This window comes from Catharus ustulatus, chromosome 4 (assembly GCF_009819885.2).
Source record: "Catharus ustulatus isolate bCatUst1 chromosome 4, bCatUst1.pri.v2, whole genome shotgun sequence".
Lineage (NCBI taxonomy): Eukaryota > Metazoa > Chordata > Aves > Passeriformes > Turdidae > Catharus > Catharus ustulatus.
Genome location: NC_046224.1, coordinates 4447061 through 4474339, shown reverse-complemented (window position 1 = coordinate 4474339; position 27279 = coordinate 4447061). Strand labels below are relative to the sequence as shown.

The following is a 27279-nucleotide window of genomic DNA, read 5'->3' as shown; positions in this document are numbered from 1 at the left end:
TGCCAGGGAAAGCCAAGGGGAGGGTGTTTGGTGTTCAGGAAACTTCTAGATTTTCTCTCTTTCACTGTGTGGCACCAGTGACACCTGGGGCAGTGCAGTTTTATGTGAAAGACCCTAATTCATACCTGCTGTTGGCATAACCGTGTGCCCAGGGCTGCCCAGAAATGCTGGTTCAGGTCTGAGCCAAGCTGGTGGCTGGCTTGCAATAGTTCTGGCTGTGGTTAGGAATTATGACTTGGATGGGATTTGTCTAGGAATTTACCATTTTGCTTTGTAGATGTACTTGTTTTCCTCTTTCTGCATTTCTGATGGGGAGCTAGTACCCAAGGAGCTGTGGAGTGCTGCAGGAGTCTTTACCAGGGTTGATGGCTGGGCAAGAAGCACAAACATCCTCCCCCATGGCTTTCAAAGCTTTTAAATCGGAATTTTACAATTTTTGTTACATTTGTCTGTGTATTTCTGTCTACCTGCAGCAGCAAATCTCTTTGCCTGCAAAGATGACTAAATACTTTTTAGGTTTTCACCCAGAGGGGCTACAATTTGGAAGGAAATAATGGTGCAAATGCCTGCTAAGTGCAAGGAATCTGGTGTATGTACTTATGTCTCATACAGGTGAATTCATAACTTCTCAAACAGTCACACTGAGCTCTGTGATCTGGTTTTGCTTCTGAGCACGTTGATAAGGATGCTGATTTTCCCTGGATAACAGCACTCTTGCAATTTTATTGTTATTATTTTTTTTATCTCTATGGGATGAAAACTGATGTAGAAATTACAGTCACAATGCCATGTCCCCCCTCTTTTCCCTGAAAGCTCCCAAACTGCTGATTTGACAAGGCCTTCATTAAGACTCCTGGGTGTGGAGATTGGGAGCTGGAGCTCTCAGTGCTCATGATCCATCTCTTCTGAGCCCTGGGCACGGTGCTTAATGCACACGGACGGAAAAAATAATCAGGGAATGTGCGTGGAGGCTTGGGGTTAAGTGCCACGAGCTGCAGAGTTTGGATGCTCATTTTCACAGTGAGCCATCACCCTAATGGACATTGATACTAATGATGGGAGAACCCCTATGGTTATGTGGTGTGTGCAGAGCTTTCAAAATCCAGGCTCTCAGAAATGCCTTTCAGGAACTCTGTGCACATCCAGGATGGTTTAATGCAGACGGTCCTGATTTGTTTCTAAGACAGTTGTTGACAACAACCTTGTATGTGGAATTGAGTGGGGCAGAGAGCAGTGTTGTTGCTGTGTTTAAAGAGTGTGCAATTTCTGTTCAGGTAGGAAATTTTGGAGGAGCACAAACCACTTGTTCTGGGTGGAACACTCTGACTTTAGCTACGCCTCAGGTTTTTTCCCTAATTTATCACAGAGGTAACTGAGACTAAAATCCAGCCCATTTTTGCCATGTTGGATTCTGTAACAAAATCAGAATAATCAGCCTTCATTCATGCCTGCAGATACAAGAAAACAGATAATTGTCCCACTGTCCTAGGGTGACTTTATGCTACTTCTGTCCCTATTCTCCTTAATTTCTGCTTATGCTGGATATTGGGTTGTGTGCTTTCAGAACTAGATCTTCAGAACAACGAGAGGTTCCATTGTTTAATATTACTCATTTTTTAATGGGAATGCTTCACTTGTTAAATAAAAAGTTTTTTCCACTTTTCTTGAAACTGGTTGGGGAGGTGCTGCTTGAATTCACTTTCTGGAAAAGACCACTTCAGAAGTTTCCTCCAAAAATTTGCCCTAAGCCAGGACACTCAAAAATAGTTGTGTCCAGGAGATATTTTTTGCATTCCTTTACCAATTTTTGGTGGTGTTAATGAGGGTAGGTTTTAGCATCTGGTCTAGGTGAAAACATTGCAGAATTGTCTTCCAGGTGAAATCAGTGTAAAAACACCTTAAAAATAAACAATTAATCTAGAAGCATTTGGGTTGGAAAAGACCTCTAATACCATTGAGGGCAACCATTAACTTAGGCTATAAATATGTGGTAAATGCTCTGAACAGTTGAATGCTTCATCCTTAAATTCCAACCTGTTGAGGCTGGATGGCCACAGGTGACTTTTTGTGCTGAAGGACCAGGTGAAAGAATTGGTTGCATCCCTGCAAGGTGAAGGGTGGGAGAATGTAAATGTGGTAACTGCACCACTTAATTAGTGGCTTGTCTTCATTTTCTTCTGTCTTCACTCAGAGTCAGGATTAAAAACACGAAGGAGATTAATTTCTCGTGTTTGGACTTGGTTGTTTATTAAATCTTATCTAAAGTACAGAGAGTTCTGTAACACTTGTAGCTACCAGCTAAAAGTGAGCAAAATGGAGGTGAATGTAGCTGGTTACAAGGTCTTTTAAAGCTAAACAGTCCAGTAAGGAACTAACACCTGTATTATTTATACTTTTGATCCAATAACCAAACTCCTGTGACCTGCAGTGCAGCACTGACTGTCCAACCAGAAACTACTGCCTGAAACCATGGAGAAGAAGGAAGAAGACAGAAAAGAGACAACACCCAAAATCCTCCATCTTGTCCCAGTCCTATTACTATATTCTAAAAACCCCAAATTCAAAACTCTTTACCATGTGAAATCACACATTTCTATTTAACTACACACCTATGATTTTAACTCTATCACTCAAATTTGGAGCCTTCTCCAAGGCCTCAGGTCCAAAGCAGTGTTCTCCTGGGGGTCAGTGCCAGAAAGCTCAAAAAGGTTTCTGGGTTCCAACAGGAGATTAATTCCCCTCTCCTCTTGCCATGTCCCACCTGTATCTCTCTGCTCTCTTCTCCCAGTCCCAGATCCCGAGGGAGAGCAGTGCTGTGTGGGTGATTCCAGGCTGGATGGTGCTGATCACACTTGGGTGAAGCTTTTAAACAAAGGGGTGTGACAAAGTGCAAGTGGAGCTGATGGATTTGCTGCTGTTCCTTATCTGCATAATCTGATTGCAATTGATAAGTAATGCCACCAAGACAGAGCAGAGTCACTTCCCATTATCAGCACGCCTCTTTTTTATCCCTTTAAAAAATATTTTAAATACTTCAGTGCAAGCCAAGTATTGACTTTGACTGAAGAGAGGTAATTAATCACAATACAGTAATTTCGCGATTATAAGCCGCACCATTTTGACTAAAATTTTGGTCCAAACCCGAAGTGCGGCTTATAATCAGGTGTGGTTTATATATGGACAGAGAACGAGAAGTTGCTGTTTTAGTTTGGAGGACAGGTGTCTGCTGAGAAAGGCAGGAACCTCTCTTTGAAATGGAGAATGTAAACCCCCTCCCTCCAAATTATTAGCATTTTGAAATCAAGGGGCTCTCAGGCAAAGCTATGGGAATTAGGAATAACAGTTCTTTACCAGGGAAATTAAAATAGAAATACAGTACTACAAAGAACAAACCCCAAACCCTGACACAGTCAGAGTACAGCCTGACACCCGTCAGGCAGGGTGTTGGCAGCAGTCCCATTCCATGGTGGCTGCATCCTCCTGCAGTGACAGATGTGGCTCAGTTGGAGCAGTGCTCCTGTACAAGGTGCAGTTTCCCTCTAAAGCTCCAGTGGGGATGTGGAGAAATCCGGTTTTCCTCTGGAGTCCAGTGGAGAAAGGGGCTCCCTTAGTGTCCCAAAACCTCTGTTTTTATCTTGGTAAGAAATGTTGGGCTCTTCCCCCTGGCTGGAGCAACTCCCAATGGGATGCAGTAATTTTATCAGTGCCACAGTGGGACTCAATGGCCATGAGCAGAAAATGACTGGCTGGAGGAAGGATGGGCTGTGAAAAGATAAAGAACAATGCCCTGCCTGGTTTCAATGGATGCCCATTAGCAGAATATCTCCCACATAGATCAGGATCACTGCCCCACCCTCAACAGATGGTGATAGAACAGATACCTTTTATTACACTCTGTATTGTAACGTGTGTCATAATCGTGAACTTACTGTACTTATGAGTAGTTAATTTGCTGCTGGATGGGAGCCTGAGGCTGTTGTGTTCAGGGAGTCAGGGCAGGCTGATCTGGGTTTGTGGCACTCTGTGCTCTTGGGATCTCTGAGGCAAATTTCTGTTCTGGTCTTGGACAGTTGGACTTGGAAGCAGAAAGCCACAGCAGTGGGATCCCAGAAGAGGTGTCTGCATTCACAGTGTTGTGTTTGGGGTGATGACAGCTGATCCTGCTGCATGGGAGTGCCTCAGTAGTTGGTTGTGACTCTTTTATCAGGACAGAGTGTCTTGTTCAGCTTCCTGAGGTGCAGAGAGTTAGTAGAGGGGATTTTTACAAGATTTTGCATCGTTTAAAAAAACCAAAATCAGTATAATAGCATCCACTCACCTTGTCGGTTTTCTCCCACATCCACATCTTCCACCTATGGTTCTGTAGCTTGGCTGGAGTTCATGGCCAGTGCAAGCTTCAAGAAATGAAAAAGCAACTCCCAAAGCACCCACTGCTTTTTTATTGTTAAAAAGAGAGCAGTTAATTAAGGACTAGAGAACCCGAGGGGAATGGTGTGCACGTCTGTGAAGGGCTCAAAGGATTTGGGAAGCAAAGTGTCCTGTGGACAGTGAGGCAGCTTTTTGCTCATCAGCTTGCTTGTTTTCATCCAGAGGTTATAAATAGATCATTTTGGAAACCCTGAATAGCAGCAGGAAGGATAAAAGTTGCATTGTACTGAAATTCAGTGTAGGTGAACAGAAAAAACTGTAAGGGAGTTGTTCAGGTGAGAACCTAAAGCCTTTATCTGGCTTTTTTCCCCCTCTCTGCTTTTTTCTAATCAAGGACTGCTTTTTCATGCAGAGTTGAGCGTGGAGGGATTAAATTCTGTGTGTTGGACCTTTCTCGGGTCAAGACCATAGAAACTGCAGCATAATCTTCTCTTACAAATGAAATCAGGGTGGTTTGGATAGCCTGAAAAAACAGAGGGCATCAAATACCTTAAAAATTTTTAAAAACATGCAGAATGTTGTTATTAAATTAAGCAGCTCACATGGGCTAAACATTATTTTGAAGTTTGCACTTAGTGTTATTTTTTAAAAGTGAGATAATTATGAGCAAGCAGGTGAATTAACAGCTTTCAGAGAATACAAGAGCTACACTTCTCCTACAGACATCACACTTCCTTCCAGCATCTGTTCATTAGCCTGTTGTAAATTCACTTGAATGGGACCACAGAGCACTGCTGGTCCAGAAGTGTCTTTTGAGCACCTGTATTCTTTGTTGGACAGTTGCTTATGGCTTCTGGTTTCCATGAAAATCCTCTCTGTATAATATTTTCCTTGAACAGTCTATTTAATAGACAGGTGTATAGAAGGCAGTGCCTGAGCTCTGAAGTTGGGGTCTCATGATATTTGTGGCTTATGGCTCACAAGGAAATCAGATCAACAGCTTTTGATGCATTTTCTTTTCTTTTCTGGACTGAATTTGCATTATTTTGTGATCCAGTTCAAACCACAGAACTCTGCTGCTGTGAGAACAGACGACTGTTTGAAGTTTTAAGTAAGAAATTTGTTTGAAGATGTCTTTAGCCCCATTTGGCTTTTTTTCAGGGAGCCCGCAAAAGAATTCAAAGCAAACAGTCATTTTTATAAAAAAATGCCTTTCAAGCACTAAGTAAATTTTTTGAAATGTTGGTTTTACTTAATTTATTTTGGAAATTCTTAATAGGGGACCTGGCTTTGTAGGGTATGCAGTGTTCCCAGCCCTGAAGGTCTTGGGAAGGGTTCAGAAACAGCCTGAGCCTTTTGCTTAGGGGCAGCACTCAACCCCCATCGTGTTTTCACATCCAGTGTGGTTCACGAGGATGTAAATAGTTCAGCAAGACGAATGAAAATGTGGGGATTCAACCGTTTCCTGTCAAAATGCTGTTTTATCAAAATGGAAATATTTTGTGAGAACATGTCAGTTTTGACAAATTGTTTTGATGGGTGAAGTCTAAACAAATTGTTTTAGCATTCTATGTTATTTTGATATAAAGACATCTCATTTCTACTCCATCATTTAGACCTGTATAACATAGTTACAACATTTATGTGTTAATATTTTTGTAACTTAGAAATATTGCATCCAATGTGTGACAACTTTAAAATTAAAAGAAAATGTCAATATTGTAAGCTTTCTATAGTTTTGCAATATGCTGTTTAGCTTTTAAAAAACTGCATATCTTGTCACAGAGTCACAGAATGGTTTGGGTTGGAAGGGACCATAAAGATCATCTTTTCCCACCTTCACTAGAACAGGATGTTCCAGCCTTAATTTTCCTGGGTGACCTCTGGCAGATCTCCACTGTAATGTCACCCATCCCTGCTGGATGGAGTGGCTGGAATTCCTTTGTGTTGCCCTTCAGGTGCTCTCCTGCTGATCTGTGATCCTTCTCTCCAGCTTCTGGGCATTTCTTTCTGGCACCAGCAGCTTTTTTTTAATGTATCTTAAATATATATATTATTTTTGTATTAGTATATATATGTATATCTAGTTTGTATATTTATATTAAATTTTGATCATCCTGAATTATTTGTTTAGAAAATTAATCCAACTGGTATTTTACTTTATTTCCTGGTATTTTTAGTTTATTTATTTATAACCTGGTATTTTAGGTTATTTCACAGTGGAGGGAGAAGAATTACCTGGGTCCTGCCCAGCTATAATTCCCCTTGTTAACTATTCCTGTTCATTTGAGTCCTAGGAAAGAGTTAAACTTTTAATGATAAAAATAGTTCCCACACTGAGAGTGTTGTCTCTTAGCAGATTAATCTGAAAGATCTTAAACCATTTTATAAAGCTGTTTAAGATGCTGTTCTTTATATGTGAGAAAATTAAAACTCTGCTGTTTAGAGGTTGATGGGTTCCAGTGGGGATTCTCCAGTAGAGGTGTCGACAGGTTGCTGGTGATCCTGGGTTATTAACAAAAAAGAAACCCACCATGAAGAGTTTTTTTGGGGTTTTTTTGGGGTTTTTTTGTTCTTTTTTTTGCTTTTTTTGTTTTTTTTTGGTTTTTTTTTTAGGTATGGACAAAAATGAACACAATTTGATGTTACTGCTTGTTGGGCACTTCTGTCCATGGGGCATGATGAGGTGTTTTCAAGGAGTAGCTTATTTTTAGGTGCTGTGTGCCTGTAAGTTATTTGTGCTACCATTCCTTTATTTCACCAAATGTAGCAGTTCAGATCCCTGAGTCTCATTCTTGCCAATCAAGTGTTTGCCTTGGGGGAGAAAGCAGTCATGAAAAGTGAAAAACCAACCATGTTCTTTCCATTGTCTGGTCAGTCTTTCAGATTTCAAGGTTTTGCCTGCACTTTGTAGTGTCCTGTTCTTGGGGAAAAAAAAAAAAAAAAGAAAAAGAGAATTTCCATGTAAAGCCATGACCTGAGAGGAGTGACTCTCAGCAAAACAGCAACTACTAGAAAACGAGATAAAATCCCAAGAGTTGCTAATGTGATAATAGTATCTCATATTCATTGAATGGAGTGCCTGTGCCTCAGTGCTGTCATGGGACTGCCAGTGTGCTTTTAATCTCTTATTTCTCTAGAGAGGCAGATAAATCTGAACCCATTATGTGCTGAGGCTGAGGCAGGGCACAGAGATTTACAGGGTTGCAGGGAATGAAGCTGCTGTCCTGGCTCTGTGTTCAGGGGGATTGGAGGGGATGGGCTGTGCATTGCTCCAGCATTTCCAGTGTACTCAGGATGGTTTTCATGGTCAGCACACACACAGCAAGGGCAGAGGGCTGGGTTTGAGCAGCTGATGGGGAAACCCTGATGATAAACACTGATGGTACTTTGCACATCAGCCAGTGACCAGCTGGCAGCACCCCCTGCTCCTCAGGTGGTGCCAGGTCCAGCCTCAAGACACAACTCAGGAAAATGAGACCAATGAGTAAAACTGAGGAAATGGCAGTGGCTCAGAAGGGGAGAGAGGAGTGGGAGTCAGAGACGTTGTGGACAAGGTGAATTGAGTAGAGAAAAGTGGGAAGAATTTGAGGGATATTGGATATGATCTGTTTAATGGTGGAGTTCAGGTCTCTGGAAGGGGCACTCAGTTTTATAACCAGAGTGTTAATGTTAGAAAGGTCCTTTTTCTTTCTCATTAAGAATTTGCTGTAATATTTGCTAAACTAGAAGGTGATCTCTGAAATAATTATTTTTTTCATGGGAGGAGGCAGTGAGCTACAAGGACCTGGTTTTTACTTTACAGGTATGGATGGATGATTTCACTGATATCAATTGGGCTCAGCCTTCAGCAGCCCATCACTGAGTCTGGGAACTGCTGCATCATTCCAGCTCCTCAGGAACTGGGGAGGGAAACTGAGAACTTTTCAGGTGTTTCTGTGGTGCTCTGGGTTCAGATGATTTTCCTCTGTGTGTTTTTAGTCCTGAATGAACTCAGTCTGGAGCAGGGCTACAGGGGAAGTTCACAGGGGTTGTAGGAAAATGGATATATTGAAAGGTGAAGCCCATGGACCACTCCTGACTCATTGAATTTATTTTAAGGCAGGGAAAAATGTTTTGAAAACAGGAATACTAGTGGAGTTTAGGTCACCATGGAGCAGGATTCTTTATCCTGGCCACCTTCCCTTCCCACCAGCTGTCCAAAGAAAAAAAAACAGATTTCTCCCAGCCTGTCCAGCAGTAGGAGAGGCTCAGTAGAGCCTTTTCCTGTAGCTAACAAGGGAAAATGGGAAATGGGGATTGAAAGTTCTCTGCTTCAGTCCCCATGTGCTGAGTCTGATATGCCAGAGGACCATCAGCATTTCTGGAGAGGGATGCTCAGCTTGGGCACCCATGCATTGCACTGACAGCTATTCTCATTTACCCAGCAGATTTTCCTTGGTTTGGATATATTTGTTTAACATTTTGCTTGGTCCTCAAAGGCTTTTGCAGATATCATGATCATTCAGATTCACTTCATTACTACTAAAAATTAATATTTGCATTGTGGTGACTTGAACTGTAAAGCTGAGAAGGCTGATTGTGCTCTATAGGCACATAGGAACGTTCAAATCCCTGTTTCTACAGCTTCCAGTGCAATTTATTGTCTCTCAGAGGTTTTCAGAGTCGTTTTATCCATGCCACAAAAGCAGAATAAAATAAAGGAAAACCCTAGAAATTAGATTTGTATGGGAAGGGTGGTTCTGAAACCACCTAGAAACTGAGAATAGCTCAGGTTTTTTTCTTTTTCAGCTGAGCCTGTTTAGTTTGAAAACAGAGGTCACCTTGGGACTTTTGGACTTCAGAAGCTTCTAATTCAGATCTGAACGTGGAGAGAGGCATCAGCTTATTTAGATGTCAAACACTGAGGTGCAAGTCTTTTAAAAAGGACAGGGGAATTTTTTTTTTCTCTCTGGAAGGGAGACTGACTGACAGACAGCCAGATCTGTGAATCAGACACCGTTGTGACATCTCCAGTTGGGCATCTGGAAGTGGAAGCCCCTGAAATCTGTTAATCTCTTGTCAACTTTGAAAATCCTATTCTCCCCCTGTCTCCCCCCCCAACTCCTGCCAGCTTTGAAAGTTCAAACTGTGTGCTTTTTATCACATTTGTCATTCCTTGGTAGTGTAGCTCTGGCATTCAGAAATTTGGATGACAACTTTGTGGGAATGAGCCAAAATCGAGTTCAACTTGCACCTTTCTGTGCTGCACCCAGTGCTGTTCTCAGGGAGAGGCAGAACTCTGAGCTAGAGGGACTCCAGCTCATTCATTACCACAATTACTGTCCTCTCCCTGGTGCCAGAATTTAGCTTATTTTCTTTATCCTGAGGTAGGTGGACAGGAACTGATGAGGTGTACACAGCAGGAGTGTTGAAAGTGTCATATCTAAACCACTTCTTCTAAGGCTGTTCTTTCTTCTTAAATAATGCAAAGGACATAAATCTTCTGGAAGTCATGCAAAATCAGTGCTGTAAAACACTAAGAATGGTTCCAGGCAAGTTCAAACAGTATTTTATGGAGGCTCAAGTCCAGCAATGCAAGGTTTGATAATTTTAAATACATTTAAATGCACATTTAAAGTAATTTAGATATCTAAACTGGATGGCTTCTGGGGAAGGAGCACAGCTCAGAAATGAGGTTAAGGTGGGCTTGTGTTGTTATCCATGCCCAATCCTGTGGATTACTGTGGGGTAATAGTCTTTAAATGACTTATTTAGTTGTTTATTCAGAGGAAATGTTGAAATTTTTAAATGCTTGATTTTTCCCTTCTATAGGTGTTTCTAAGTTAGCACCATAACTGCATTCCAGATGATTCACATATAAGTAAGATTATTTTGGGAAGAAAATGAAGTTTCAGATGTAATTTAATTCTCATTTACAGGCAGGTAGATTTAAAGTCTTAATTTCTGGATTTCTGATTGCAACTGCATGGTGCATATGAAGAGGCATCTCTGTCTTTGAAGCTGAGATTTGCTGAATTATTGCCTTTATGTGTCCATTATTTCAGTGTGAATCCAAGAGGCAAAATTTATGTATTTCAGTTCAAATCTTATAACACTACTTACATGTCCTAAAGTAATGCAGGTTCACAGTGTTTACCTCAGAAATTATTCATTTTTTTTTCTAAATGAAACAGAGGCTCCTGATCAGGGAAAGACTTTTAAGTCTTTTTTTCTTGCTGATGTATTGATTTATCAGCTGATATATGATGTTCTCAGCGTTGATTTTACTACTTTGTTGGAAAAGCACCTGGAGTTTCTGGTCTCCTGTCAAGGAATTGAAAGTTTGCACAGCTTCTTTTTTTCCCAGAGGTCATTAGTGAACATACAGAGAGACTTTATAAATCACATCTGAGCCCAGGTGATAAGCAGGAAACGAGTGGTTGCACAAGCAGTGGCCAATTCTGAATGGGAGAGATGGGGATGATAAACCACGATGTTGTAAATCACTGTCAGTGGCTACAGTGGAGCAACACCTTCCCCTTTGTTTGGGATTTAACTGTGTGCACAGGTTGCCCAAAGAACTGGGCAACAAAGCAGCTTTTTTTCCTGGTCTGAGTTGCTGTTGCATCCAGAACTTTAGAGCTGGTAAATCTCAAGGAGATGTTTCTAAAGTGATTGAATCTCAGGATGGTTTGGGTTGGAAGGATCTTAAAGCTCATCCAGTCCCCTGCCATGGGCAGGGACACCTTCCACTGTCCCAGGCTGCTCCAAGCCCCATCCAACCTGTCCTTGGACACTTCCAGGGATCCAGGGGCAGCCCCAGCTGCTTTGGGCACCCTGTGCCTCATCCCTCTAATAATGAAGAATTTCTTCTTAATAAATACACCAGGCCCACTGTGTGACACACAGGTGCAAGTTACTGCAGTCTGCTGTGCTAAGAATTTATTTTCTTCCCTCCCCTTCCCCAGCAATCAAGGAGAAATACATGGACTGGACAGAGTTTCTCATCCAGGATCTGACCGGCGCCAGGACGGCCCCTGCGAATTTGCTGGAAGGCGTATGTATTAGATTGCAGTTCCTCCTCCTCCGTGTGTGCTTGCAGTGTCTGTGTGCCCCAAAATCTGTGCCAGCCCTGCCTGGGCCCTGCTGGTTCTGCTTCTGACCCACTCATGGGCAGTTTGTTCTTGCCTTTTAGTTCTTTAGAACGTTGGGTGCTCAGCAAGGCCTGGTGGGGAAGGGGAGCATGGAGGGGATCCACAGGAGGGAGAGCTCAGCCCTTCTAACCCCAGTAGATCTGTCAAACTGGTGAGCTGAGCTGCCAGTCCATCCCTGCCCCATCCCTGGGAGTGTTCAAAGCCAGGCTGGACAGGCTTGGAACAATCTGGGATAGAGGAAGGTGTTCCTGCCCACGGCATGGGGCTGGAACTGGGTGATCTTTAAGGTCCCTTCCAACCCAAACCATTCTGTGATTCTGTGGCACAGCTTGGAGAGAGGGTTTAGTAGGTTGATGGGGAGCACTGTCAGGTTTATCTTTACATGGGACATGCTCTCTCAAGGACATTCCCTCCACATAAATCCAGCAGTCACCTTTAGGGGAAGTTTTTGGGTGAAGGGCCTCAGAAGACCAGAAGGGTCCATTTTTAGATGCACCCGTTCAGTCTGTGCAGCAAATCCACAGGGTGAAAAGCCTCAGTGTGCCTGGAGATCCTGGATAAAAATCCCACAGCTGCACCTTGAAACCTTGGGCAGCTTTTTCATCAGGGCCTGCCCTGCTCTCCTGTGGCTGCTGTGGGGACAGATCCTGCAGGAGCCCCTCGTCCTTTGTCCCTGTGTATTTAGGCTGAGAGCGAGGGCATACAGGAATTTACCTTTGTGAAAGTGCTCATGTTGGCTTTGGGGGAGGCCAGTGTGCATCCAGGCACCGTTTTTGATCATTTTGTCCCTGGTTGCTTCCACCACCCCCTGCTGCATCCTTTTCCCACATGCCCATCAGTATGAATGTACCTGTCAGGGAGAATTATTATTGTACCATTAAGGGTTTTCTCCCCAGTCTGAGGGATGAACAGCCTTTGCAGTCCCCAAATAATCCCCACCCTTGTTCCTGCTGCATCTCCATCGCTGGGCTGCTCCTGGGTGGCACATGCAGAAATCTGATGGTGTCCAAACCCCATCTCTGATGTGCCAAACCTCCCCTTCCTGCAGGCAGGGAAGAGAGGCAGCCCCAGGCAGGAAAGCAGAGAGAGAAAACATTGTGTTGGCTTGAAACACTTTCTGACCCTTTTCTGGTGTTTTATGTGCTCAGTGCTGTCTGTGTCGTGCAATGTATGTTGGCCCCTGTTGACAGATTTGCTGTTCATGAGTGCTGCAGATTGTTGTTAGACTGTTAAATCAATATGTAGTGCTACTTTTAAAATCTTGTTTTTACATGCCAGCTATGCATGTGAAGGGTTCTTGCATTATGGTAAATGTTAATATTTCATGCAAGCTGATTATTAATCCTAGCCATTCAGTTCTCACGGGGTAAGTGACAGCCCATTGGCTTAAAATTTAGCACACAAATCAGGGAAGCAATATTCACTCTGATACAGCCAGGGATTTATTATAATAAGTTAAATCATTACACCATCGTTTCATATTAAAGAATATTTTGTTGCAATGAAGCAGTTGTATGAGCGGAGAAAAAAAATCCACATTAAAGTGGATTTCTGCTGTATTATTAAATTCTGACACTGCATTTTGCCATGAAATAATATTTGAAGAGATTATACAGATGCTTACAGCTTGCAGTGTAGAAAAGTAGCTTATATGGCAAATACATTGTTCTGAGAAGTATCTATTAATCATAAAGCTGTTTAAAGTTGTATGTGTGATAAGCTCTTAGTTAATTTTAATTGCATTTTTTACCATATTCTCATTCTCTTGCCTGCTTTTTTTTGATTAAGAGGGTTGTATGAAAATCAGTTGCATCTCAAAATTTGAGTACTTACAATATTCAGTAGGAAAAAGAACTTTTTAAAAAATAAGGCATTCTCTTTATTTTGTTCTGTAGCCACTGTTAGAAAGAACCATCCTGGACTGACTCTTGATTTACAGAATTAATATTTTTAAAAGTAAAGTGAGATGTTTATATGGTTTAATTAAGTCAAAGTGGGACAAACCCAGGGAAAAAAAAGTGTGTTTTTAATGTATTTTGCCTTTGCTTAGCATCTCCTTTGGGGACCAATGCTTCCAAGTCTTGGGGTCATTTTAATGCTGCTCTTAAAACCCTGGAACTGAGACATTGCATAAGAGTTCAAACTTGTATTTAATAAAAAAATAAGAAACCTAACCATTATGTTAAAGCTTGAGAACACAGAGATGCTCACAATAAAAAAACACTGAGCCCCAAAGGGGTTGTTCTGCAGAGCATCTCATGGTTTTTTAATGCCTGTGCTTGCAGGTGCAAAGTTACACACATGAAAAAGGCTGCAGAACTGGGATCCCAGAAAATAACCATGTGGAAGCAAATAACCTCAGTCACTGGGATTTCTTGGGCATGGTGGATTGGCCCAGCAAATCCTGTGTGCCTTGGGCTTGGATCCAAACCTGCTGTGGGCTTTGAGCTTTGGAATAGCTCCCACAGACTCCTGCATCCATGGCTGGGGGGGATAATTTGCTCTCCATGCCAGCAGGAGCAAGATAAAGCTGATCTTTGGTGAAGGAGATCAGTACACAAAGTGAAATTTCTGGGTCACAAAGTAGTCACTTTTTAGGTAAATATTAAGGTCCAGTCCTGTGGTTGGTTCTTATCAGCTGCAATCAATGAGAATTTGTTTGATACCCTCCATTACAACTGGGCTTTGAGTAGTTCAGGAGCATCCTAAATGGATGTGCCTTGTGAGCTGTTCCACCTTTTATTATTCTTTTTTTTTTTGTTGTTGTTGTTGATGATGTCGGTTGAGAAATTAGCACAACTGTTGTTTTCTGTTTTACTTCTGAATTTGCACTTGGAAGACATTGGGTAAAATAGAAGAAGAACAGACTGTTTGCTGATCGCTTGGATGATGGTGTGAAAAACAAAAATAATCTTCTGCTGTCATCTGTTTCCTTGAGAAGTCTTCAAATAAAGTTTAAAATAAGGAGTTTTGCTTCTATTCAAACAGCCTCTGCGAGGAAAAAACCCTGTAGACCTCATTACAGTTGATTCCTTAATAGAGCTGCAGGATTCCCAGAATCCCTTTCAGTACTGGATAGTTAGTGTGGTTGAAAATGTTGGAGGAAGATTACGCCTTCGCTATGTGGGATTGGAGGAGACTGAATCCTATGACCAGTGGTTGTTTTACTTGGATTGCAGACTTCGACCAGTCGGTTGGTGTCAAGAGAATAAATACAGAATGGACCCACCTGCAGGTAAAGAAACTCCCTGAAATATTGTCTCCCTTCATGGTGTTCACTGATGTTTTTTGAGATGTTTTGTCCTTTTCCAGCATTTGCATTGCTTTGTCAGGAGTTTCTGGCTGTGGCACAAATGAGAGGGGAGATTCATCTAATTGGAGTTTAGGGTGGGTCTGGTGAACTGTATTCTTTATTAAATAAATTAATTTGAAGTCTTTGCAAGTCTGTCAGACCATATGAAACACCAGGAGATTACAACTTGGAGAAGAAGCTCTTTAGGGTTGAGTTTAGTGTTCAAATCAGGGGTTGGGACTGCAGTTAAGCCAGTCTGGGATCACAGATTGATCCACCTGCTTTTGTGTAGTTTAGCAGTGTGTCCAGGTCTGTGCCTCATTTTCTTTGTGATGTGGGTGAAGTTTTTCTGTGAGTGTTAAATTCCCCTCCTCTGGGAAGGTGTTTCTGATGTGGCTTCTGTCCCTCACACCTGATGTGGAGTATTGACCCCAACACGTTCAATTCTCATGTTTGCAAGTTTGGCTGGGACTTGGGTCTTGAGTGCTTTTTGGAAATGTGTTTTTCTTCACTGATAGGTAGAAATCAATGTTACCCATCACTTCTAAATTAGATGTGAATGCTGGAGAGCATGAATATCACCCACTCTGTTATTACAGAGTCTTTGTGTTACAGAGAAACAACTTTTTCATTGACTGTCTCTGAACTCTCTTGGCCTGTATAGGTTTGGTGAATATAGAAATGGCCCAGAGGAGATTTGTGCTTCCTCTTTGTTCATTCCATTAGCTTTCTACTCTTTCCTCCTTCCATCCATTTGGATGGATTTCCCACCTTCATGCCTTTTTTTTTTGTTTGTTTTTTGGTTTTTTTTTGTTTTTTCAGTTCTCTTTCTCTGAACTTGTTGCTGGTACCTGTTACTGCACTCTGTATATCTCACAAACCCATTTAACTGGATCAAAGGGTTTATAGCTTATTTTTCCCTTCAGATGTATATCTGAGTCTGGAATAAGCCTCCTTGCTAGTGCAAATTGGCACAGGCTGCTTGACACAGAGCCACTGATGGCCTGAGCTCAGCTGTTTATGCAGGACAAGATCATCCCCTTTTATGCTACTTTCTATTTAAAGACAAATTGCCAGTCATTTTAATTGCTCACTACTTGTGAACTCTAATACAAATTGACACAGTACACTTTGTTCAATTACCTGCAGCCCTGGCACTTAAATAAAATGCTTTATGCTCTTTTAACTGTGCAATTTGGTGTCCGTGCACTTACAGCATAAGCAAGACACCACTAATTAAATGTGCACATGATATTCCTTGCTGCCCCTTGAAACCGCTGGAGTTGCCTCTGTGTTTTGAATTTTGTTGACACTGCCCAGAGAAGTTGCTGCTTGTCTTTGCTGATTTTGGCCAGAGTTGCCCAAAATTCCAGTTTCATCTTTCCTGTGCTTCACTGACATCACAATAGAAAATGAGGGTCTGTTTCCAGCAGGGAAGCATCAGGGACAGTTTTCCTGAACTCAGACTTGAAACAACAGGCTGGCTGCAGCCTGGGGCAAAATCATATTGTGTTAAGTATTTCCCTTTAAATTAAACTAAAAAAGAAAGAAACAAGATGAGTTGTCCTCCTCCCTGCACTTCATGCTGATCAGAATTCCTGCAAGCAAGGGAGAAGTGGGGCAACAAAACTATAAAATAATGAACAATTAGATAAAGAGTGCACTTCTTAACACTTGTGCCCGCTGCACACGCTGTAAACAAAGACTTGAAATCTGTATTCCTGTTAATAACCAGACAGCTGAGGAATTAAAAATACTGCCTTGAAAGGTTAACATTCCCCTTCAAGTGTGGTTAAATTCATATGCATATCCTTGATGTCTGTTCTGAAGTAGTGAGATTTGATACAGTGGAAGTATAAATACATCCACTTCAGTGAGTGATTCTGCAAATCCTGTTTTGATAAGGTCTTAAATCTGTTGAGTTCAGAGCATAAAATTCCCTTGTACCATCAGTGCTAGGTGGAAACAGTGCTTGCCAATTCCTTTTTTTTTTAACACATATTTTTTATTCCCTCCTTCAGAATTGTAAGATACAGCAGTAAATCTTCTGCTAGCTAGTAAATATATAAAGTTATTAGATGTGCAGGATTTAAATGCAAATTGGGCCAAACTGAACCTCAGTGTGAATGTGGGAAACCAGACTGGCCAAAGAAAAGCTCCACACTCTTCACTCTGTATCAAGGTTCAAGTTTATTATTGAGCAAATGTTCATTTCCATTTTAATAATTGTTGCAGTCTATCTACCTATCTTCTCTCTTTGAGGCCTTGATATGAATGTTCTGCAATAACTTGTTATGTGCAAGATAACAATATGTTTTCTAGGGCAGGAGTAAATCCAATATAATGCTTCTCATCACTGTATTGTTTCCTTCATTGTTCCCTTTGATGATTCCTAGGAATTTCACTGCACTGAACCATAAAGGGCTTGTTAATATCATGATTTAATAATATTAAACCTGTGTAAAGAAACTCACTGGAAGCAATGTGAAGCTACACAAGGATGTTGCCTAAAAGTATAATGATGAAAATTCCTAAGTGTAAATCCTTGCTCTGGTGTGATGCTCTGGTCTGAGTGTGATACCAAAAAATGTGGCTGGGTGGAGATTTAGCTGAAATGTTTCTTCTCACACCTGACACAACCCTGCAATTAAAAAAAAACCCTAAAACCCAAACACTTTCTGATGAACAGGTGTCTTAATAATGATAATTTTTGTTTTGTTCAAATATGACTAATACTGGCTGAAGACCTGAGGCTCCTCAAATAGAAAACATGAGGTGTTTTAAGAAATGAAAATCAAAGGAGAGTTTTTTCACTGTTTTCAAGTAATGAGTTAGGATGACTCTCATTCCTTCAGCAGTATTTGAAGGAAGTGAATTTTTCTGGGTTTTACTCCAGGATATAAAACACAATCTTCCTCCAGTGTGCCCCTGCCAGTTGCTTTTGTGTTGAATTTATCCATGCTGCACAGCTTGGAATATGGACACTGTTCATTTCATTTGCTCTGTCCATTCATATGACTTAAGAACTTGAGTTTTCCAAAAATGTTTGATCTCCGAACAGTCACCTCTTGGTTTTGTTGTTTTTTTTTTTTTCTTTGTGTTATTGTCATCCCTTTAGATATCTATTCTCTGAAGACTATAACTGAGTGGAAATGCGCTCTGGAAAAATCCCTTAATGATGCAGCAAATTTTCCTCTTCCAATGGAAGTGTTCAAGGTAAAAGATACTTTTCCTTCATTTGTGGAACCTGTGATGAATAAATACCATGCCATGTTTAGCAGCTTATGTTAAACTTTTTCCAGAAAGGCCTTTGCTATAATACATAACCATGGAAGGTCGCAGGTTGGATGTTTGTATAAAACACTTTTTATGTGTGGATTTATTTCTTGGTTGGCATTTTCTAGGGGCTGGGGATGGCCAGCAGGGATTTCTCCAGATGTTTTTTGTGTGTTTTACTCTGTTAGATCTGTGCAAAAACATGGTACACAACTGTGAAATAGTAAGGCTGTGAATGTAAAAGCTGACATAAACTGGACAGATTTCTGTGAGCCTTGCACCAAAGTTTTCACCTGATCACAAGCCACAAGGTAGAGAAACCTCCTTTGGGGACCTGTAGAAAAGCGAGAGACAATTTTGTTCCTACATCTTGTCTTTTAATTTTATTTTTTATTCTCTGATACTTCAGCCCCAAGGCACTGGCTTTAATTTCCTGTGTAAATCTGCCCTGTGTTAACCATGGTGGCTCCAGATAATCCTGGTTTCCTGCAGTTCCATGCTGGCTGGGGTGGGATGGGCAGTGAGAGGATGCTCAGGGAGCTCTGTGGGAGCACAGCAGTGTCCCCATGTCTCCAGTGTCACCTCTTGCTTGGAGAACCAGGCTGCCCTCCCCACCACCAACCTGGGGACCCTCTGGGTTCCTTCCCAGCCCTTAAGCAGCCCTGCAGTGGGATACTCCAGAGCATCCATGGAATTGTGCAGTTCATGTGTGGATGTGGCACTTAGTGGTGGCCTTGGCAGTGCTGGGTTAATAGCTGGGCTTTGATCTTAGAGGGCTTTTCCAACTGAAATGATTTTATGGTTCCATAACTGGAATAAGGGTGTTGTAATGTCCCATTCTGGCTGCCACAAAACCCCAGTGCCACCTTCACCCTCCCTGCAGGGACGTGCCAGCAGCTTCCCCTGAGGAATCCAGGCTCCTTGCCCAGCTGAGCTCATCAATGTAGCTGCATTACAGTAATTTCACGATTATAAGCTGCACCATTTTAACTAAAATTTTGGTCCAAACCCGAAGTGCGGCTTATAATCAGGTGTGGCTTATATATGGACAAAGAAGGAAAAGTTGCTGCTTTAGTTTGGAGGACAGGTGTCTGCTGAGAAAGGCAGGAGCTTCTCTTTGAAATGGAGAATGTAAACCCCTCCCTCCAAATTATTGTAATTTTGAAATCAAGGGGCTTTCAGGCAAAGATATGGGAATTAGGAATAACAGTTCTTTACTAGGGAAATTAAAATAGAAATACAGCACTACAAAGAACAAACCCCAAACCCTGACACAGTCAGAGTACAGCCTGACACCCGTCAGGCAGGGTGTTGGCAGCAGTCCCATCCCATGGTGGCTGCATCCTCCTGCAGTGACAGATGTGGCTCAGCTGGAGCAGTGCTCCTGCACAAGGTGCAGTTTCCCTCTAAAGCTCCAGTGGGGATGTGGAGAAATCCGGTTTTCCTCTGGAGTCCAGTGGAGAAAGGGGCTCCCTTAGTGTCCCCAAACCTCTGTTTTTATCTTGGTAAGAAATGTTGGGCTCTTCCCCCTGGCTGGAGCAACTCCCAATGGGATGCAGTAATTTTATCAGTCCCACAGTGGGACTCAATGGCCATGAGCAGAAAATGACTGGCTGGAGGAAGGATGGGTTGTGAAAAGATAAAGAACAATGCCCTGCCTGGTTTCAATGGATGGCCCATTAGCAGAATATCTGCCGTTGAGATAAGGATCACTGCCCCACCCTCAACAGATGGTGATAGAACAGATACCTTTGATCACACTCTGTATTGTAACATGTGGCTTATAATCAGGTGCAGTTTAAATATGGACAAAGAACGAAAAGTTGCTGGCACCCGGAGATTCAGCTTATACTCAGTGCAGCTTATAATAATGAAATTACTGTAATTTGGGACACTTTGCTGATGGCCCAGGCAGTGGCTCATTGGCAGTGTGGGAGCTCTGCTGTGCTGGGAGAAGAGGGAAGATGTGTGTTGACCTTGGGCACAGATGTGGGTTTGAGGAGCCCTGAGTTGGGATGGAAGTGGCGTGCAGAGAGTTCTGGGTCTCTGCCATTCCTCTCATCCAAGGCTCCCATCTGCCAGCTCTATTAAAAGTTTGCACTGGCAGCTTCAAGATCAAAAATTCCTTGTGTGGGGCAGGGATTAAATCACAAAAGGGAATCTCTCATGTAAATTTTATTCCTGTCTGTGTGAAAGAGTGAAGAATGTTTCTGATGAGGCTCATGAAACATCCTTTTTAAAAAAAAAGTTTATAACTAACAGCTGTGTTGCTGCCTCTTCCCAGCGTGCCAGACTTATACCCACTTATTTTGATTATTGCATGCAGGTCATAAATTTGAATTCAGCAAATTCCAGTTGCTGTGCTGTGTGGTTGGAGCTTGCAAAGATGTTCCTCTTGAAAGACAATGCAAAACCTTGGAATGCTTGAGTGGCCCAAGAGAAGAGTTACTCTGGGGCCAAATGTGGCAAAAATGTCAATGTTTAGGTCCATGATTAGGTCAGTAGGACTTCTCTGTTTATCATAATGTGGAGGGTGAGCACAAGATGGGCAGAATTCAGACTTTGGTGCTGTCTGAGCCCTGGTGCTGGGAAGGCAGGAGATGGAAGAAATTTTTTGTGTGTGAGCATCACTTTATTCTGCCCATTTAGGGTGAATCAACCCCATTTTGTACATCTGAATTAAGGAGAAAAAGACAAGATGTCATCTGTGCCTGTGAGCAAGTCTTCCTCTTGTAATGACTTAAACATGAGTTAAGGCTTTAGGAGACTGAGAGTAAACTCGACTGATATTGCAAAGAAATCCAATGTGTGGGACCTTCAAGTAGAATCTCAGATCCCAGCAAATAGTGTCATATCCAGAGGTGTCTTTTACAACTTCTTTTTAATTTTAATTGTTTTTATTTTATTTACAGACCCAGCACAGTAGTGTCTCTACATGGTGCCTGGGGCTCCTTGCTGCTGTAGCTGTCGTGTGTTAGATGAGATAAAAAACACAAGGTTTGACAGCTGGCAACTCTTAGAGATCTTCTGGAAAGCTGAAAATGTCTACTTTGGCAGACGTGGTAACTGCACACTGAGCAGTTACATTCTGCTTTTCCCACATTTCCCTGCAGAATTCCATGGCTGAGCAGGGTGTAGGTGTGTGCTTGCTCTTCATGAGCATGTCCCCTAGGCTGGATTAATCCATATCGCCCTTAAAACATTGCATGAGTGAGGGAAGTGTCACTGTGGTGCCACCAAACTGTCCCCAGGAGGTGGCACTGGCAGGGCCAGTAGTGTAAGAAGTGGCTGCTCGCAGGGTCTGCCAGCCCATGGCTGCTGTCAGCAGTGACACTGCTCAGTTTTGGTGTCACAGGGTTGGGTTCTGCCTGGGAACTCCAAAACCATGGGTTTGAGCCTGAATTATCAGTGCTCAGAAGTGTGGCAGAGCTGAGCTTGGCACGTGGTGGTCTTCAGCAGCAGCTCCAAAAACCCCTTGCAGAAGCACAACCCTGATCCCCTCTTGGCACCCAGGGAGAGGACACCAGACCACAGGAGCTGGTTGTATAAATGAGGGAGAAGGCTGCAAACAGGATTTTCTTTTTTATTTTTTTTCCTGGTGCTGTTTTACACTTGGCCATATGTTGGAAGTGTTTGTAAAATGCTTTAGGATCCTTTGAGAAAGGAATGTGATGTTTAACTGCCAGAAAATGCTGCTATTATGCAGCTACTAAACATAGTGTTTTGCAAACTGCACATCCTGGAATAAATTTTCCTCCTCACAAAAGCTTTTTGCATTGCACCTGCTATTTTGTCGTTCCCTGCTTTTCAGAAAACATGTTGATCCTTGAAGAAAAATAAACAGACAGGGTTTTTTCAAGGATGTTTGAATGGCTTAGGAGCACAAATCCTTCCAAAAGGCCACAACCCAAGGACATGTGTCCTTTGCTGTGCCTGCTCTGATTTCAGAGTGCTGTTGGGTTGGTTTGGTGCTGCTCATAAATGATGGCTTGGGCTGCAGGGGACACCTGATAAAATAGTCAGGGCTTGTTGTGAATAAAGATGGTCCAAATGTTACCAGGGCCTGATTTTGAGATCAGTGGAACAATTTCAGTGGTTTGCTTCAGGGCTGGCATTGCTGGTGCTCTCTAAGGGGGAACCATGCTCCAAACACAGCCCTAATCCACCAGTCAGTGCATATTTTAGAGTTACAGCCCAGCAGCTTGTGTAAGGTGAATGGGTTTAGTTTCCTGGGGAGAGGCAGACAGGAGGTCCTGGATATCCTCTCTGACCTCCCATTCTGCTTTCTCCAGTCTCCTGTGCAGATGTTGTGGATCCTCACCTCAGACACCACTGTTTGGGCAACTAAATCCTACCCAGGATTTGGGGTGCTCATCCTCTTTCCATGGATTTTGCCTGTTGGCCTCCTGTTCCCAATTCCTGTGAAGTGAATCCTGATGACTGGCTTGGATGGAACTGTTACCAGCCACATCCCTGAACCAAACCCTGATAAACTGCTTTATCAGGAGAGAGAAGTGTTATCTAAGACAGGTGGAAGTTCCTGATTTAGAGCGTCTGGTCCCATTCCTTTACCCTCCTCTCCTCCTTTCCTGAAGTTGTTGTTTGTTTTATCCAACTCTAAATATTTCTAGCAAAAACCTTCTCTGTATTATGCCCAGCCCAGTGTTCCCCTATTTCTGACTGGAGCTTCTGGATGTCTCCTGTTGCCAGTTAATAGTATTAATTAATATTAAAACTAATGGCACAATCAGTTGGGACAGATCTTTCCTAAGGAGACAGATGGAGGGACCATCCACCACCCAGGCAAGAGCTGCCCCTAAATTCAGAACAGAGTGGTGCTTCTAGTTCTACACTCACAAGCCTGAAGGCAAACATTAATCAGGACTCCTTCCTACAAAAAAAAAAAAAAATTTCCATTGAATGAACTGTGCATTTCTGTAGTGAGAGTAAGAGTGACACTTTCTCCAACACCTTGATTTAAAAAAAAAAAAAAAAGACAACATCTTTCAGAATTTAGTAAACATTTTGGGTGCTCTAGAGTGTTTTCTTCCAGTGTTTTTATTCTGGAAGAGTTTAAATTGAAGAAACCCATGGGATCTTTCAACTCATGGACAATCCTGACCTGGCTGCATGAATAGCTTTGAAGTCCAGCAGGGTTTTTCTGTCTTCATCCCCCTCAGTGGATGGGCATGTGCTGATGCAGCATCTTAAAAGGAGCATGCCTTTGGTTTTCCTTGGAAGCCAAACCCCAGTCCTGAGCTGCTTCATGCCCTGATGGCTTGGCTGGCCCTGGCTCTGCACACTGTGCTTTAATAAGCCGCGAGTTGCCGTGTTGTCTGCAGGCTGCCAGATTATTTATCCTCCATCTGTTCCTCCCCATCCCTGGGCTAGCCAGCCCTGTTCCATGGCTGCTGTTTGCCTGGCTGGGGGACCTGCATGGCTTCCCAATCCCTCTGTTGTTCTGCTGCCTTTTGATCCACTCCTGCCTCAGCTCCACTGAAACTGTTCATCTTTGTGAGAACCAGGGGACACCCCAGAGGGAGTGGGGATGTGTCTGATAGCAGAGGGTGAGATGGAGCCTCTGTGAGCAGGGAACAGCTCTAACCCTGTCCAACTCTCTCCTGACTGGGCAAGGCTGTGCAAGGATTTGGGTTGGGAGAGCAGTCCAAGGAGTTGGGCAAAGCCAAGCCGTGTCTGAGGTGCCCCCAGGGTCTGTTTGGCAGCACCATATGAAAATCAGGGCTGGGAGAGAAATGCTAGAGGCTGCTCAAGCCAAGCAGATGGGATGAGTGAGAACCAGGTTCCTCAGCCTTTCTCATCCCTCTGGCATGTGTAGTTTTCTTTATTACGTGCTGGGTTCTCTCAGGATGGGGAGAGGTCATCCAGAGTGCCTGGTTTAGTTGAACCACTGCATCCAGGCTTGGTGTGAGAGGATTTGTGACATCCTGAGCTCCTGCCTTCCACATCCCTGGGCAGTGTTTTCCACTGAGAGGGGCTGGTGTGCACCTACAGCAGCATCTGCTCCCATGTATGGGGTGGGTGATACCTAAAAGTCACCCATTTCAGGGCATTTTGCAAGGGCATGTAGTGACAGGGCAAGGAGGAATGGGTTAAAATTGAAAACAAGAAGGTTTAGATCAGATATTAGCAAGAAATTGTTTCCTGTGGGGTTGGTGAGGCACTGGAACAAGTTGCCCAGAAGTTGTGGATGCCCATCCCTCTAAGTGTCCAAGGCCAGGTTGGATAGGGCTTGCAGCAGCTTGGGATATGGGAAGTGTCCCTGCCCATGGCAGAGGCTTTGGAATGAAATGATCATTAATGTCTCTTCCAACCCAAACCATTCCATGAGTCTGTTATTTTATGATCTAAAGGTGAATAGATGTCCTCAAAGAAAGCAGAAACAGTTCTGTTCCATAGCTGTTTTTCAGGGTGGTTGCAGCCCACAGTGTGCACTGAATTGACTCCTGATCCTCTCTGCTCTAACAAATTCCTGTTGATTTCTCAGTAGTGATTCCTGCCATGATGGCACTGAGGACATCCTCGGTCCCTCCTCAGTCCAGGGGCTGTGTGTTGAGGGGGTGTGAGCAGAGACCCTGCTGGTTTCACTCTGAGCACTCAGGTAGCTGTTCCCACCTGTGCCACCCTTAGGTGACTTCACCCCTGGGCGTGGAACACAACCGCATCTCACTGAAGCACTGTGGCTCTGCAATGCTGAAAAACCCAAACCAAACACACCAAAAAAACCCCCAAGGGGATGAATATCCATCTCTTCTACCTCTGCCCACGCTTCCAGTGGCCAGGCAGAGCCAAGCAGGAGCTGTGTGGGAGGGGATCTTTGCCCTAATGCCATCTGTGGTGGCCCGAGCCATACGGAGAAGGTGTGCTCGCGTTTCCACCGGCCACTCTGCAATGTTGCTGTTTCTATGGTAACTATTTTTTATTCAACAAGAGGAGCTTAAAATCCGTAGGGCTAAATCCAATCCTCGGCAGAAGCATCTGCAGTTTTTCAAGGGGCTCTTCAGCAGGTGCAGATTGTAGCTGGCTCTCGTTGCTTCAGGGTTGTGGTGTCTCTAAATCTCCCTCCCAGCGCCTTTTCCTCGTCATCCCACCCCACATCTCCACATTTTGGTTTTCCTCTGATGGCTCCTGTCAGAGCAAGGGGACAGTTTGCACATGTTGTGTCTTGCAGGGGATTTCTGTCTCCCTTCAGGGAAAATCGTGTTTAGCAAAGGAAGTTGGTGAATCACAAACAAGACTGATTCATCTGCAGATAATGCAGAGGGCTGCATTTGGTGGCATTTCTTTTTTGTTTCCTTTTTTTGTTTTTTCTCAATTAAAAAAAAAACCAAATGCCAGATTCCTGTGGAGGCAGTTTCACCACTGCTATTGCAGTGTTTGTGACTGGTTCCCACACGTGAGCTTTGTGATTAAAATTAGGTCTATTAGAAACAGCCAGTTTCTTGGAGAAATTAGAGAAAACGTGGAGGGGAAGTGATTTCTTTGAAAACAAAAACCAAATCAACTAATATGTTCCCAGTTATACCAGATCTGGCCTGCTCCTCTGTGTCCTTTATTAGGGTAAACCAGGAGAGGTGGGACTGAAAGCAAGAATGGTTAAAGGAGGCTCAGGTCAATAGTGTATTAAGTGGTCAATGTTTTTAATCAGCATCTCAACCTTGCAACTTTCCAGCATTCAAACTTAGTTCTGAATTTTGCATTAAGTTGCAGTTTTGCAATTTGTGTGCATCTGACTGTCCTAGACCAAAAGAGTCCTGGCTTTTAAGAATATTTGAAAATAAGCCTGAAATTTGAAAATTAGGCTCAAATTAGAGCCTTTTGCTCTTTACTATACACAGTGTAAGCTGCTGTGTTTAAAATTTTATTACTCCAGTGCTCTTGAGCAGAATGGGCTAAAAATGGACATTTCACAATCTGAAAGTGATGCTTTTCTTTGGGTTTGGGGACACAGATAGAGCAGCCAGCCCAGAGTGCAGCTTCCCTGTGTGTCACAGACAAAAGCAGCTTAGCCAGGTTCCCCTGCTCTATCAGCTTTACCCAGTGCACTGTAAAATTACCTGAGCTCCACTCCTGTGACATGGACAAAATTGAGTTTATTTACACCCAAATGGCAATTTTTTTTTGGCAGAAATTACATTTGTTGACCTGGTATTTAGCTATCAGGTTGGGCAAATGGCAGTGATGATTTTGGAATTTCTTTTTCTATCATCTAAAACTAATACTGACTTAATTATCAGGACTTCAGCATGTCACCCACAAAGATACTTCCCTAAGGCTTACTCACATCCTTAAGAGTTGCAGTGCTTTTCTAAATCTGTTTGTGGAATCTCTTTTGGAATGACATTTAGGCTGCTTTGTCACCTGGCATTTCTGAAATCCACACTGCTGGTGGCTTGTTAGCTGTGAGGGAGGAAATGTTGTGGCTATCTCAGACCCTAAAGAAGGCAGGCTGGGAATTTGGAGCCTGTTTCTGCTCCCAGCACTGTGGCTGACTTGTTACTTGACCTCCAGATGTTGCAGTTCCCAGAGCTGTGTGTGATGCTGGATGCAGTGAGCTGTTGCCAAGCCCATCAGTAATTTTTGCAGAATAATTACAGAAACACAAGAAAAACCATGGTGCACATGTGTACCAAAGCAGGGCTGCCTTTCAGGTGGCCCAGAGGGTCACAGCCTGTGCATTTGCAAATGTGCTCCCTGCTCTGAAGCTGTGAGTGTGGGGCTGAGTTTAATTGCTTTTTTGGGATTATAGTGAGAGCTGTGACAGCTCTGGCTGTTGCCAGTGGGTTTGGACTGTGAGTGACAGACGTTCTTTGAGGGGTTTTGCAGTGCCTCACTCATTACCCGTGAGCTGTAATCCATCATGTTAGAGCCTGTGACCCTTGGAGTGAGCAGCTGTGCTGCTTGTGCCACGTTAATTTGTTGAATGTTTCGTGGCATGATTTTTTCACTTTGCTGTAAGGGACTCTCCTGCATCCTTGTTGGTTGTCAGTCCAAGTTACTTGACAGCTCCTCAGCAGCCAGGGGGGGTTTCCATTCCCCTCTCAGGGCTTGTGAACCCCAGGACAGGTGATCTGCTGGTATAAATTATAGAATTACAGAATCATTGACTCATTTAGTTTGGAAAACGCCTCCAAGACTGAGTCCAGCCATTAACCCAGCACTGCCAAGCCACCACCAAACCCTGTCCCC

At 43.1% G+C, this 27279-nt stretch overlaps 1 protein-coding gene across 3 annotated transcripts in view; it reads left to right on the top strand.

Annotated features, from left to right (window-relative positions):
* SFMBT2 (Scm like with four mbt domains 2) overlaps window positions 1-27279 on the top strand; it is a 105108-nt gene that overhangs the window by 33845 nt on the left and 43984 nt on the right. For 2 of the 3 annotated variants that reach the window (XM_033057826.1, XM_033057825.1), the window contains exons 5-7: window positions 11319-11407; window positions 14493-14739; window positions 17915-18012. In XM_033057826.1, the coding sequence (XP_032913717.1) occupies window positions 11319-11407; window positions 14493-14739; window positions 17915-18012 (434 nt within the window). Of the gene's footprint in view, window positions 1-11318; window positions 11408-14492; window positions 14740-17914; window positions 18013-27279 lie in introns of those variants that run through there. The other variant, XM_042779191.1, reaches the window with a different exon arrangement.